Genomic DNA, 13,692 nt, shown 5'->3' on the forward strand with positions numbered 1-13,692 from the left:
CATGATATCAGAGTCATACCAAATTCCTACAAAAGATTATACATTATCCTTTTTAGACAATTTAAAATGTCCATAAGAACACTTAACTGATTAAATTTAAGCACAAAACCCACTTAAGCAGCCGCATAGAAACATAAGGTTAATATCTATAAGATTTTAAAAAAAAATCTATTTCCCGAGAAATTAGGCCCATGCTTCTTCAATAATTTCAAAATAAATAAATCGAGCAGCACCAGTCTTTTTATCCAACCAAACAGGCTTGTTCTAGCCACCCAAATCATGGATTGATTGGATTAGGTCGAGAATGTAACACAGTAAATAATCTATGGATTATTTGATGCAGGGCCATGCACATCTCATTCCACAATATCCACTCCAAAGCTTTGGTCCCACCCATTTTTGGGTGTCTAGCCGTTGCTTTGGATCGATTGAATGTTTTTATTCCCTGCTCGCTGCCTGCTTACAACCTACTACTATGTCTTTCATTCTCAACTACTGCAGTTTCTCATGTTGCAATGGTGTCAATGTTAGCATCTCCCAACATGCAGTCTGCTTTTGGTTACTGTTCTGGAATTTTCAGGTGGATGAATAGGGGCTCTGCACCCAGATGCTCAATTTCTCATTCGGGTGAGCACGAAGACAGATGAATGTTTCCTAAGCATTTTCTTTATGTTACTTATCAGCCAGCGTTCTTTCTCTTGATTTATAGGTTGTTGGGCTAAGCCTTATAACAGTCATTATCGTCGACAAGGTTTCCGTTCAAGGAAAATGCCAGGAACGATTAGCTGGGCTGCAAATGGACAAGGACCAGACACTGTTGATAACATTCCCAAACCTTTGGGTAAAAGGTATATATATTCGTCTTGGCCAGCTACAATGCATGGAGAGTCCAATTGAAGTTTGAAAGTTCCTGGATTCTTTTTTCTGTGCCTGGTTTAGTCTGTAGTAGTAGACTGAGGTCTGTTCCACGAAATATTTTTGTTACTGGAAAAATTCTCATTTACTATAAGGATTGCTAATAATGTTTGCATTATTTTGATTGGATTAAACAACTATTTGTTGTGATCAAGACAAAAAGAAACTATGTCTATGTTTTTGTATCCTTGTTTTTGTCATACTGTATTAAATACCCATGAGTTGCTTTAGCAAAATCAATTACACAATGTCACAGCTTCCTTTGGAGAACCTCCATTACAATCTTTTCAGCACATTTTGAAAAAAGAGTAATTCATAAATGTTAAGGAATGTTACAATATACAATATACGGAATTGAATTATATAACGATTCCTTTTTTTCGTCGGTAAATATTTTTTTTCATTAATAGTTAAAGCAGAAGTTATACATTGTAAAGTTCCAAATAGGGCATCTATGAGCCCCAAACAGTCCATCAACTTAAACCAAAAGATGCCACCCTCGAAACAAACTCCTCCCCCAACCAACCACTCCCTACACAATAGGGACAAACAAGGCACCAAAATGTGCAGATGTTACAATATGAAATGAAAGGACAAGATATGCAAAGATCAATGATCCTATCCAAAAAGAGTATACAAAATTCAAATCCTAGACCACCATTCAACTTGTTCGATCATGGTGCTTGTGAAGAAGAACCAGTCTCCCACCCTTTGAATTTCGCAGCTTCCTCCTGGACGTTCCCCTCACCATTTGGGTTTCTCCTTGAATGGGTCCAGCTCCCATTGTTGAGCTTGAGTATCTCTAACTGCAAATAACTCTTTAAATCACTCAATCCTAGATCCACAACTGCTTGCTGAACCTCCCTGTCTCCATATGCATTCCAAATAAAAAAAGGATGGACAGGTGCACCCACATTCCCAATTTGCATCCAATCCTTTTCCCTTATCACCAATCTAGCTCTAATATTCCTTGAAAAAGATATAATCTGATCCACCCCTCCACTCCTTTGCAACAAACTTTGTCACCAACCAACACGCATCCATGACAGTATCCATCTCCAAACACTAACCGAGGAACATGGATGCAATTTCTATGTTTGTTCCATATCTTCCTTTCGCAACAGCTAGTCATCTCCAAGCACCGTGGAGATTTGTTTTATGTCCTCAAATGCAAAGATGCTCTTTAAACGTTCTTGCATGACCTTGCCTCAGAAGGCAATCACCACCTTCAACATTTTCAGTGAAAAGTTGTGCTACACCTTTCCACACTGTTTGTTTCCAAACCACCTCTCTTAACTCAACCCATTTGTGTTATCTTGGAAATGAAGGCTAATAAAGTGGTTCTCCGGTAACATCCTCTCTCATGCTTTAACCATCAATTACCTTTGGTAAATGGAGGAGCATTTATGCATGTACTTGGATATCTAATTGATTGCATCGGATTCGTTGTGCCAACTTCTCATTTCCTATGATCCATAAAGACAATAGTGTCCACCTCGTTCTGTGATGTCATTGACACATTAGACAATGCACCTGCCTCTTTGTTAGCTTCCTACCTAACATGGGATATTTTGAGGTTTTTGAATCTTGCTAGCAAATTTGAAATTGACTTGACAAGCTTGTTGATCCACCAATCCTTCGATTTGCCTTTGACAATTGCATCCGTGATAATGTGAGAGTTTCCTTCCAGATGCACTTGGAGAACTTCCAATCTTTTTGCCAATATTGTCCACAATAATGTTGCTTTAGCTTTTGCATTGTTATTGGCTCCTATAGCCAATTTTTGTGTACCCCAAGCTAAAACACTGCCCCTCCAATCTTTGGCAACACATCCCTCCTGAAAGGACATGATTTCCTTTAGAGGTGCCATCAAAGTTCACTTTCACCGACCCTTCTTTTGGCTCACTCCACTTTGTTTGCAACTCTTCAATTGGGGATGGATTAAAATCATCTAGACCCATTGATGGGCCTAAATTGTATAAGTGCCCAACTCAGCTGAATGAAGCTATCCTCATTGCTACAAGGATGTTTGCTTAAGTTCACTGTGGATGTTGCTGCAGTTACTAGATCTCAAATTACCCTCTCAATTCTGCTACATACTTGGCTGAGTCTCTTTGATTTCTCCTAAAATATGCATCTACTCTATTCTTTCTAGATTAATTGAATGAGGACCGATGGACTCACCTGGAAAGTATTGGAGAATAAGGATTTACTTTTTACCTTTTTCCAACTTTGAAACAACTCTTTGATTGTTGCTGGGAATGCAATTTGCCAATTAATTTTCCTACTTAAAAAGGATGAACAACTCCAAGCAAAGTTGCAATGTAATAACAAATGATCAATAGATACCTTATGCATCTTACACAATGAACATTTAAAAGAGCTAGTGAGGTCAATCTTGTTCAATCTATGTCTAGATACGATATGACCTCGAATGGTCAACTAGGTAAATAGACCAGCTTTAGGAAGAACCTGCCTGCTCTAGCAAAGCTTGAAAGGCCATCCTTGGTCTTTCGATTCATCTTCTAATAACTTGTGGCCAATCTTGACCACATACTTTGACCTTCTGAGCTTCTGTGATAGTAGAAGTGATGACCTCATCTATCTTTGTCATTGCTCCACCTCCTCCAAAAATATTTGGGGCCAAAAGATTCTTGAAGAACTAGATTGCTTCCTATTGGTAAACAGATTTGTTCTTTCCAGTTCTGACTCACAAGTGCCCTAATTTGTGAACAAACTCTGACTACAACAGTTTGGAAAGTTGCTTCTAGGAAGGCTAACTTCCCTCTGAATTGTTAGGTACATCTCCTTATTGCGGATTTACAATGAATTTTGTTTATCCTAAGTTTAACGGGGTATGTTCTTAACTTGAGGACAGGAGAGGTTAACCGAGTTAAAACTATACAAGATTTTAACCCGGGCAAGGAATGATTTAGTGAGGATTAACTAAGTTTATGGGTTTCATATATCCTATGAACTCATATCACTGAATTGTTCTAAAATGCATGCTAGCTACTACTAAGCTAAATTTAGTAGAAACTAATTGCAAAGAAAGGAAAACTAAATCACAGAAAAAGGCCTAAGAGATCCCTTTTAAAATCATAACGACAATACTTATCGTGATTAGTTTGCTACCTGAAAATAGGGGAACGAAGCTCTGTTCTTTCCTTCTTAATTTTGACAAAGAGAAGATAAAACTATTAACATCCAACAAATTGGAACAGAAAATAATTGATACAGAAATACCATTCAATTGACTCTGCAATATTAAGTACTTCACACCAAAAATTTGCTGACCTTTTATTAATCTTTCAATAACATACATATAGGATTCCGAGATGACCATTACAATGGAAGTTCAATCGGATCATCTCCTCAAAAATCACAAGTGGCAAGCAACCAGTTTGTCTATTACAATGATTACATAACAAAAATGGAAAGGGTGGAATATGAATCACTTCGCCTTCTTTCCCTTTTCTGCCTTTGCCCTATAGGCCTTAGCGGCTACAATAATTGGAATTAACTTCTCATGCCTATGGACGTGTACATTGGTGTATCTCAAGAGCCATTTAGAGTGCTCTCGGGCCAGGTCTTTGACGACGCCCAAACGATCTTGTAGTTCTTCCATGGCCACGTGCACACTTCCACCAAGCTTCTGCAATTCAGATATCCGTTTCTGAGGATTAGAAGCTATTTCTGTCAGACCATCTATAAAATTAGAGAAGTTTGTTTGCATAATAGGTATTCCAATGATTGCCTTTCCTTTCCCACTAGACTGTGAATCTGTGTGCAAGGCTCTTAGTAATTCATAGTCTCTGTCCTATTCCTTTACTTTAGCTTCAGTTTCCTTCAGTCCCTCCTCTGCGGCTATGATCATTTCAGACTTGAACTGCATGCTCTAAAACCATTCAACTAAGGGCTCATCCCTTTTAGGTAAGATCTTTGCTTCTACAGCCTCCTTTGTCTTCATGTGAATGATCATTTTCAATAAGGAAACACAATCATCGCTCTTGATTTTCTCCGCAGTCAAGGTGGCTCTGTTTGATGATATGTTGCCCTTCTCCGTTGCCAGTCTTAGTATAGCATTGCCGATCTACTCTATGATGGAGAGTCCTTCAATTTGACTTTTTTCGCTCCACTCTCTACCAATTTGCCCAAAATGCTTATCTTCCTGGAGCTGGGAGATGAGGGCTTGAACATCTGCAACAGTGGGATCACTAGTCATAGGCATTTTGGAAATGCTTGCCAGTGGGGTGACCAACTCCCTGATGAAACTATTCAATTCTTGTATTTTTGCCTTCACTCTGACCTTCAACAACTTGAGGCTTTCTAATTGCCCTTCAATTACTTCATTTGTCGATTTCCATAAGCCAACCTTGGTGTCATGTCTGGCCTCTCCAAGATCCACGGAGTGTAAGGCAAAATCATCAGGAGACATGTCCTCCAATCTTCCTTCCTTGATGGGCTTGGCAACTTCCATGGTCAGATGCCCTGTTTCAGGATCTTGTCCAAGGATGGACAAGGTCTTTTGCTTCTTGACTTTGCTCAATGTTGATCCAGAGCGGATGGCAAGGGACAGAGTATCCTTGTTGGGGGCGCCTTTATCCTTCCTCTTCCTTTTTCTCTCTAAGGTATCCTCCAACCATGAATCTGTACTTATTACTTTGGAGGTCGTTCCTAGAGAATCTATGTTGAACATCTTCCTTTTGGCTGGACTGGTGGCTTTGGTAGTCGAAGAAAAATAATTCTTCGGAGTTTGTGAAACCAACTGCGACAAGCCTTGAGCTTTCTCCATTTCCTTGGATTTCTTTGCCGCCTCATCAGATTTGGTGGATTCACTGTCACTGCTTCCACCGTCTCCCAAATCTACCACTTGTACATGAGGGCCACTTGGTAAAAGGAGTGCAGGGCTTATTGACGAAACTGGGCTGCTATGAGGCGAAGGGGGAGGAGTGACCGCAATGTCTTTGGCTTCTTCTGCCTTCTTCTTCTCAACATCTGACAAGGATCCAATCAGCGAGAGGGAGCCATCATGGTTAGTTTGCGCAATGTGGATATTCTTATCAGGAGGTTGATCACCTTTGCTGGATGGTTGAGCTGGTCCTTGGGTGATAGTCAGTGTCACACCTGATGTACTACCTTGAGAGGAAGGGGCCGTTGCAGTTGCTGGAGAGGCTTAAGTTGTCACACTTTTGCTTCAACTCTTCCTTGTTGTGGTCCACTGGACCCACTTCCTGGTTCTCTTGATAATTGGGGCCATCATCACCTCTAGATCCTCACATGCATCTTCATAAGGCTCAGAACTAACAGAGTGCCCCTCAACTTTATCAGATAGGTATTACTATACATGTTTTGTCCATCATCCTCAACTCCTTCAACATCAAGATTGATTCCATACATTTTTACTTGATCTACTGTGAGCTTGGTGAAAGCATGATCATGGCTCTCGAATTCATCTTTGCAATCGACCCAATAGTCTTCTATGGTGGTGATAATCACACTCCCAATCTGAAGAACATTCTTTGCATATCCATTTGGGTCAAACATAGGTCTCAAGACCTCATACATTTCCAACTTGTACTTCATCTCAAACACCTTAAGCATGTTCTTTGCATTAGAACAGGATTCACAACTGAAAGCTCCTACCTTCATAGGGAACTCGTAGCCTTTCTTTAAGCTCCTGCTCAGCACATTCACCTGAATTGCCTGCCTCACAATCTTGATCAACACGATCAGGTCACTCGGGTACCTTGGTAAGTTCGAAGGGAACCCGTCAAAAGCTACAAGACGCAAATAAGAAAAGGATGAGACCTGGATGAAAAAGCTCCCGAATTGACTGATAGCTGTCATAGCTTCTGAGCTAAATCTCCTTTTTGGACACCCTTGAAGTTCCCTGCAAATTCTCATTGTAAATGCATCATTAACTTTTATATACTCTGCATAACTATTCTCCAATTGAAAACAAGGGTAAAACTCATAAGATTTCACATCATTGGGAAAATTCTCCACCCTTGGGAGGCCTAACCATAATTGCAGAGAAGCTAACTTATAAATGAGGAAAGAGGACATATAGAATGTGTTGTAGAACTTTGCAACACTAAGAGCATTGGACAGATTCTCGCTTACCTCGTAGGCCCAATCAATATATTGGGCATCAGAACAAATAACTTGCACCAAGAAGAAGTATTGTTCAACAAAATTCAAAGCTTCTACCTCACCTTTCAATCTGTGCAAGAGGACCATGATGTCGACAATCTCAAGTTTGAGATTAGTACCAAGCAGGGTCTTAGGGACCTTACTCTTGGCGCCTTGTGGCTTTTGGAACCATGATTGCGTAATCTCCTTTCTCCAGACCATTTTCTTTGCGGAAAACTTAGAGATGGCTCCACCAATTGTCAAATCTGAAAACTCTTCCCACTCTGGGACTCGAAGACAATTTACCACAGTTTGCCGATCAATAGAGATCAATACTGTGTTATCTTGCAATACAATCTGCCTGGTGTCTGGATTATAATGATTTATGCATTCGTAAACCAATTCAAGAGCCTGGATTGCAACTGGGAAACCAACTGCTTCAACTAGCCTGCATCCTTAGAGCTTCTCAGTGATGGGATGGATTGGCTCTGATTTAACTCTCTTCTGCAAATCTTGCATGTCAAAGAAACAGAGAAAGGTATCTTGGAAATTCTGTAGAGAAGACTTGATTCCATTTAATCCATCGAAACCTGCGAATCTAGTTACTATTCCGTTCGTGGGTGAATTTCAAAATCTAGAAAAGCAGAGAATAGTAAATGTACATATGCTAGCTTTTCAAACAGAGGTTGTGCAAATTAACAGAATAACAGTTTGAGTAAGAGCGGTAAATTTTGCGACTGTTCATGTATCTCTTATATAGGAGTTTCAATCCATTTGTTAATCTTTAGGACTCACGCCACACGAATGAATTAAGGGAGAGTTCCATTGTAACAGTAACTGCGTGGTTTCAACAGATATCTTGATATCTTTTCACTTTTCCATTGGCCCAACGGTAATTTTCTATATCGCATATTTACTTTCCCGTTTTCCACTAAGTTTCGGAAAGTTATAAATAGAGTACTCCGTAACAAAATATCCGCTGAAGCGAATTCTGCTTAGTAGATCTTTCCTTCAATGGTTAGATTATTTCCATTATCATCTTGAGAGGTTTAGCACATGAAATATGGGTTTAATTCGCTCACCAACTTGATTTTCTTTAAAATTTGGAAATTTGTCCTCATGGGTTGAAAACTCGTTGAGGAGAAGACAATTTTCATTTCTTCGCCTAGGCTTGCCTTTTAACTTTACCTTTTGATCACGGTTTCCTTTGGGTTTGAAGATGTCCAAAAGTAGTGTGAGAAGTCATTAGGGATCCACCTTTGCTTCTTTTTCTTCATAATTAGCTTTTTTGGGAAACTGACTTCATGGGTTGAAAACCCGCCGAGGAGAAGTCAGTTTCTCGTTTTCCGCCGAGAGTGATTTTGAGAATTGTGACGAATTTTGAATGTTTCTTGAAGTAGATAATTGTAAGAGGAACATCAATTTGTTATAGGGTACCTTTGTATCTTCTTATTTTGGCTCTTATGTATCATTCATTGCTTTTTGTAGAAAATCGCTTTCATGGGTTGAAAACCCGCCAAGGAGAAGGTGAAGTCCGTATTTTTGCAAACTTTTGTTCTCATGAAGAAAACAATGAATCCCAAGCGGATATAACTCTTGTAAATGCTCTTTGCATGTTACGGGAATCTCCATCAAATTAGGTACTAAACTACCCGCAAAAACTCACAACACAAAAGGAAAACCACCTGGCTATGAAATGTGGGGAAGGGGGAGATGAAAAATCCGATGAAGACTCCTTTCATCTTAGGGGACTTGAAGTTAGACTTGGACACGCTTAGGACTTTACTAGAACACAAAAACTCCACTTTGCAAATTGGTTAGAGAATGAAAAGTGGGGCAACACTTCCTTATTGATTTCTTCACTCCCATTGAGAGTCTTTCCATCATGATACTTAATCTCAAAGATGAAATTACGAGATCTCCTTGCTTTAGCTGAACTATGATTCTTTTTGTGTTACAATCACCATCCTTTAACCAACATTTCCACGACTTTTGACGCAAATAGATTTCTTCCTTTTTTCTCCCAATTGCTGCTGTAAGGCTTTCTCTTTCTTATCCTCTGTCTTAGACATGCTCTTCTTCATAAATAATTCATTATTTGACAATGCTCACCCTTAATCCCGCGTTTCTCTTTGAATATATTTTTGAAATGTACTATGTTCCATTCCTTGAGCTTACTTTTTAACATTTGCAACTTCTTCATTAAAGCCATGGAGTCGGGGCCTTTGTCCACCATACCTTGACAAGTTCATAAATGCTCAGATTAGGTAGCCAAATCTTTTCAAATTTGAATGGGCATTGAATAGGGACTGACCCCATCTGAAAGATGAGTGAGTAGAAGATGATCTAACCCTGGGAAAGGAATTGTAGGAGCTTCAAACACCAAAGCAACCCTGACCCATTCCCACCTAGTAGCAATCTATCCATTTTTTCTGACTTCCCAACTTGCCCATTCCTATTCGTTCAAGAGTGGATATGATGCAGGAGCATCTAGAGGTATAAGGGCATTCTTGTGTCACCCAAAAAAAAAAGTACCTAGACATAGTTTTTGTTTCATGTGTTTTCATCTTTGGATACCCATTTGGGTCAAATAAAGTTTCCAATTCTCACAGTGCCACTATCAGTGTTCGTAGAGTTTTTAAGCACCTTGGGATACGTGTAAATGCCATAAAAATAGGAATATGTAATTGAGCCATAATTATGGTGAGTTAGAAGGTGTAAATTGGAGGGATGATTAAAATTGTAATTTAGAACATTCCAGAAAAAGAATCAGGTCAAAAGGCTTCACGGTTTGAAAGTTATCTCGATTTTTCGATTTTTGGAGACCTCTTAAGAATGCTCCAAAGTCAGGTTCGAGGTACTAAATGACCTCGTACGGGCCTGAAAAATGGGGGACGAGCGAAGTTCATTCATAGGGCTATAGAGCACTCCGAGAACTTTTCGAAAATGTAAACGGTTCGTCAATCGGAGCTACGGTTCAAAAGTTATGCCTCCCGGAAGTTCGGCTACCGTTTCTAGATTCTTCTAATTTTGCACCGACTTCTAAAGCGACTTCTGGGGCCTTCCATTTTGGCGGTGGATGCCAACTAGCACTTTCTAGAATGTATTCCTAATCCTTAACCCTTTGGGGTCTATTTAAGAACATTTCTGGCATTGTAAAAGGCAGTTCAGAGTGGAGTTTGAGAGGAGGTACTGGGAGAAGAAATTATCTCCAGATTAATATTATTGTAAGCCCATAGGGCATGTTTTGGAATCTATTTTCTCTGCACTAAGTGTATTGGCATATTTTCATAGTTAATAAAGTTTTCCCTTTTCTATTGTGTCCATTCTGTACTTGGGTTGTGTCTCCATCAGGATACCATTTTTAGTAAGCAATTCAATTAGGTTATTAGAATTGATAAACAGCTGAAATTTGTTTTGGATAATGCTATTGCCTCCCACACTCCCTAACTTCTCATGAAGACTCTTAGTGACGTTGAAATCTCCTCCTACAATAATCAATTTGTTTTTAGATCCTTGAATGATGGTTGTTAGTCCATCCCAAAGTTCTTTCCCTGAGCCTTTATTGGAGGACCCATACACATTAAAAAATAACAGTTGGTTCATATTAAGAGAGACCTTACTTTCACCAGTTGCCAATGTTTCTTCTATTCCAATAGTTCAATCTCAATGCTCCTACACCTCCACCAGAATCCTAAGCCCCCTGCCGTTCTTTCTGCTTCCACAAAGGCTCCACCCCATATTGACATCTAGTTGAGAAAGTGACCAATGTCCTCTTTTCCAGTTTTTGTTTTCTGCAGCAAAAAAATGTTTGGTGAAGCATGATCAAAGCAATGTTTGATCACATGCCTCTTGTAAGGGGCATTACAACCCCTGACATTCCAATATATGGCCTTCATGATGAGCTAGGAAGGGTAACCCATTTACAATATCTATATTTCCTCAAGCCATTAGCACTTATTGCCAATTCTAGTAGAGTTTTGATGGATTTCCCCTCTCTCTTCCGCTTCTCTCCCACTTTCACTTTTGCAACATTGGAGAGGGTTTGGCATATTGTCCTCTTCTCTAAGATACCTTATTTTTCAACAAGGTCCAGAAGTCATCCACATCTGATTCTAAATGTAACTTCTCCATTTCTTTCTCAGAAAAATGAATCTTAACTTTTTGTCTCCTAGTATTCTATTGTTTGCTTGGAGAAGGAGAAATCAAATTGGGCAAGGACAAATTCCAAGGGCTGTACTTGCTTATACCAATCTCAGGGGACAAATGAATTTGAATCGGACTCATCCTAACATACACCTTGGTTGAAAGACTAAGTACCCTTTTGCATTCTTGAGAGCCCGTATTCCAATCGATCATAAATTGAGAAAGTGGAAACCATATCTCTTGAGCCCACTCCAAACCTTGTATCTGGTCCATATGTGACATTAGCAAATGGTTTTCATTTAGCTCTTCAGCTAATACCAAGCCCTCCTTATCCATAGTAGAAATTTTTTTCTCTTGTCGGACAACAATGCATACCCTATCGTCTCCATTTCTCTAGAGATGACGATTGCCTCCCCCTTCTCTATTTGGTACCAACATCCTTCCATCCTCAGGCTTACTAATAACTGGTCAAAGGGCTTTTCCAAAAGCCGAAGGAAACTTTTCCATCTCCATACTGTTAGACATAACTGACCCTTGGTTATGGAAAAGAATACCCTCGTCCCCTTTATCTAATGCATCTTCCTTCTCACTCTATGACTTTCTTTGACAACTTGAACTCAGATTTCTATTTGAAAGGCCATTATCTTTTCCTTTCCTTTGTTATTACTAATGCTTTCCTTTGTTGAATGACCACTTTTTCTACAAATTTTGCAAGTAGCAACGATTTTTTAAATTTTTTGACCTCTATCCTCTGTTTACGCACCCCTCGATTTGACCATCTCTCTATCTATTTTGGTACCAATGGGAAATGATTTGAGAGAATACACAGCCTACCGTAAACTCTGATCCTTTTGTTTAATTGTTTCATCTGCTCCTAGTAAACTGTCCTAGCTTGTTCCCTATTTTCTCAAGAGTGGAACATTCCCAGTATTCCTGAGGCAGGTTTTATAGGTGAATCCATGTGGAGACCCCTATTTTTGTCTTTAGCAGGTCAAAGTTCAGAGACTAGTTCCCTTATATATAACCCTACCCAACAATCATAATTGGCCCTTTGTTCAAAACCCATTCTTTGTCTGCTAAGTGGTCGCATATCACCAGAAAGAACCCATCAGGTAGGGTTTTAATCAAGGCTATGTTGCCCTAAGTCTTTGAACACTATTGTTAAAACCTTGTCAAGGCAGGCCTGGGACCACTTTTTATAAAGAAAGCCTTCTTTCCTAGTCTCTTTCTCTTTAGTTAGGGTTTTTGTCGCTTGTGTTTCGTTAGGCCTGCACATTCTCTTCTCGGTCTTCGCAAAGCTTGAGGCCTCGCCTGAGAAAACTTAAGCCCCACCCCATCTCTGCATTGAAGATCTCTTCCTTGCAGTAGACATCCAAACCTCCATACTCCATCTTGCTTCTTTTTTTGGAATCCATCCAAGCCCTCTGTGGTGATCTCCAAGGAAATCCTCAACTTTTCTATAATTCTCAACTTATAACAGAGCCATCATGACCATCCCCCAAGTTACCATTCTGTGCCTGCTGATGATGTCACTCCATTCTATATATAACTATTCCTTTTAATGTTTATGATGCTCACTCAATGGTATAGGCCACGGGTAGGACTGTATCTTCTATAATGAAATTAAGTAGTGTAGAATGCAGAGAAGAGAAAACACACACATCACAAAATTTATGTGGAAAAATCTAGTAAAAATATACTAGTAATAAACCACGGGCAAATGTCTCTCAACTTTATTTCTTAGGATTTTTCATAGTTACAACAATGTCCAAAATATACGAATAATCATGACTTTGAGTTGCATATAACAACCAAGTTGTAGAGTCCAATTTACAGACCACTTACTAAATTTAGTAAGTGTGACTTACATGTAATACACTTGCCAAAATTACTATTTTTGGTAAGTCACCTAAATGACTTACTATTTACATGAGCATCTATGATGACCCAACACTATTTGATGACTTAACCACAACTAGTGGTTATCTATGATGACTTTGCATTCCAACTTTCTCTTGGTAGCTTGGAAATGGTATGATTCTGTTTATGAATTTATATTGTTCCCATAGAAGGTAGCTACTTTGTACGATTTTGTATGTCAGCCTTAAATATACAAAAGAAAAAAGAAAAATGGTCTAGAGAGGAAATACCATAAGTACAAAGAATATGGTAAATTTTATAGTTTAAAAATAATAATTTATAATAATGGAAACATAAGTGGATAGATAACATTATAATAAAACTACCATGATTTATTAAAATTACATTTTACCTTTAGAAAAAAAGAAATTCCTATGTTTATGTATATTTTTATTGTGTTAAACACTTTTTTAGTATAGAGTTAAAAAGGAAAATATGGATGTCCATATATTTGGTAACTTTGATCACACCACAACTGTAGACATTCTATAATGTAACCATAGTGAATATTTAAAGACATTTTGTCAATAAAAAATGCCTATAATTTTTAGTGGGTAAGTGGCTTGTGAGGTTGAA

At 38.9% G+C, this 13,692-nt stretch overlaps 1 protein-coding gene across 2 annotated transcripts in view; it reads left to right on the forward strand.

The window, feature by feature from the left end:
- The first annotated feature begins 243 nt into the window (after nt 1-243).
- Nucleotides 244-13,692, forward strand: part of LOC149543804 (Stress responsive alpha-beta barrel domain protein) — a 93,169-nt gene continuing 79,720 nt past the window's right edge. For both annotated transcript variants that reach the window (XM_089798489.1, XM_089798490.1), the window contains exons 1-2: nt 244-627; nt 710-848. In XM_089798489.1, the coding sequence (XP_089654615.1) occupies nt 348-627; nt 710-848 (419 nt within the window). In that variant the 5' untranslated portion in view covers nt 244-347. The remainder of the gene's footprint in view (nt 628-709; nt 849-13,692) is intronic.

This window comes from Cupressus sempervirens, chromosome 8, assembly GCF_028749045.1.
Source record: "Cupressus sempervirens isolate cs-2001-9-10 chromosome 8, ASM2874904v1, whole genome shotgun sequence".
In the NCBI taxonomy this organism is placed as follows: Eukaryota; Viridiplantae; Streptophyta; class Pinopsida; order Cupressales; family Cupressaceae; genus Cupressus; species Cupressus sempervirens.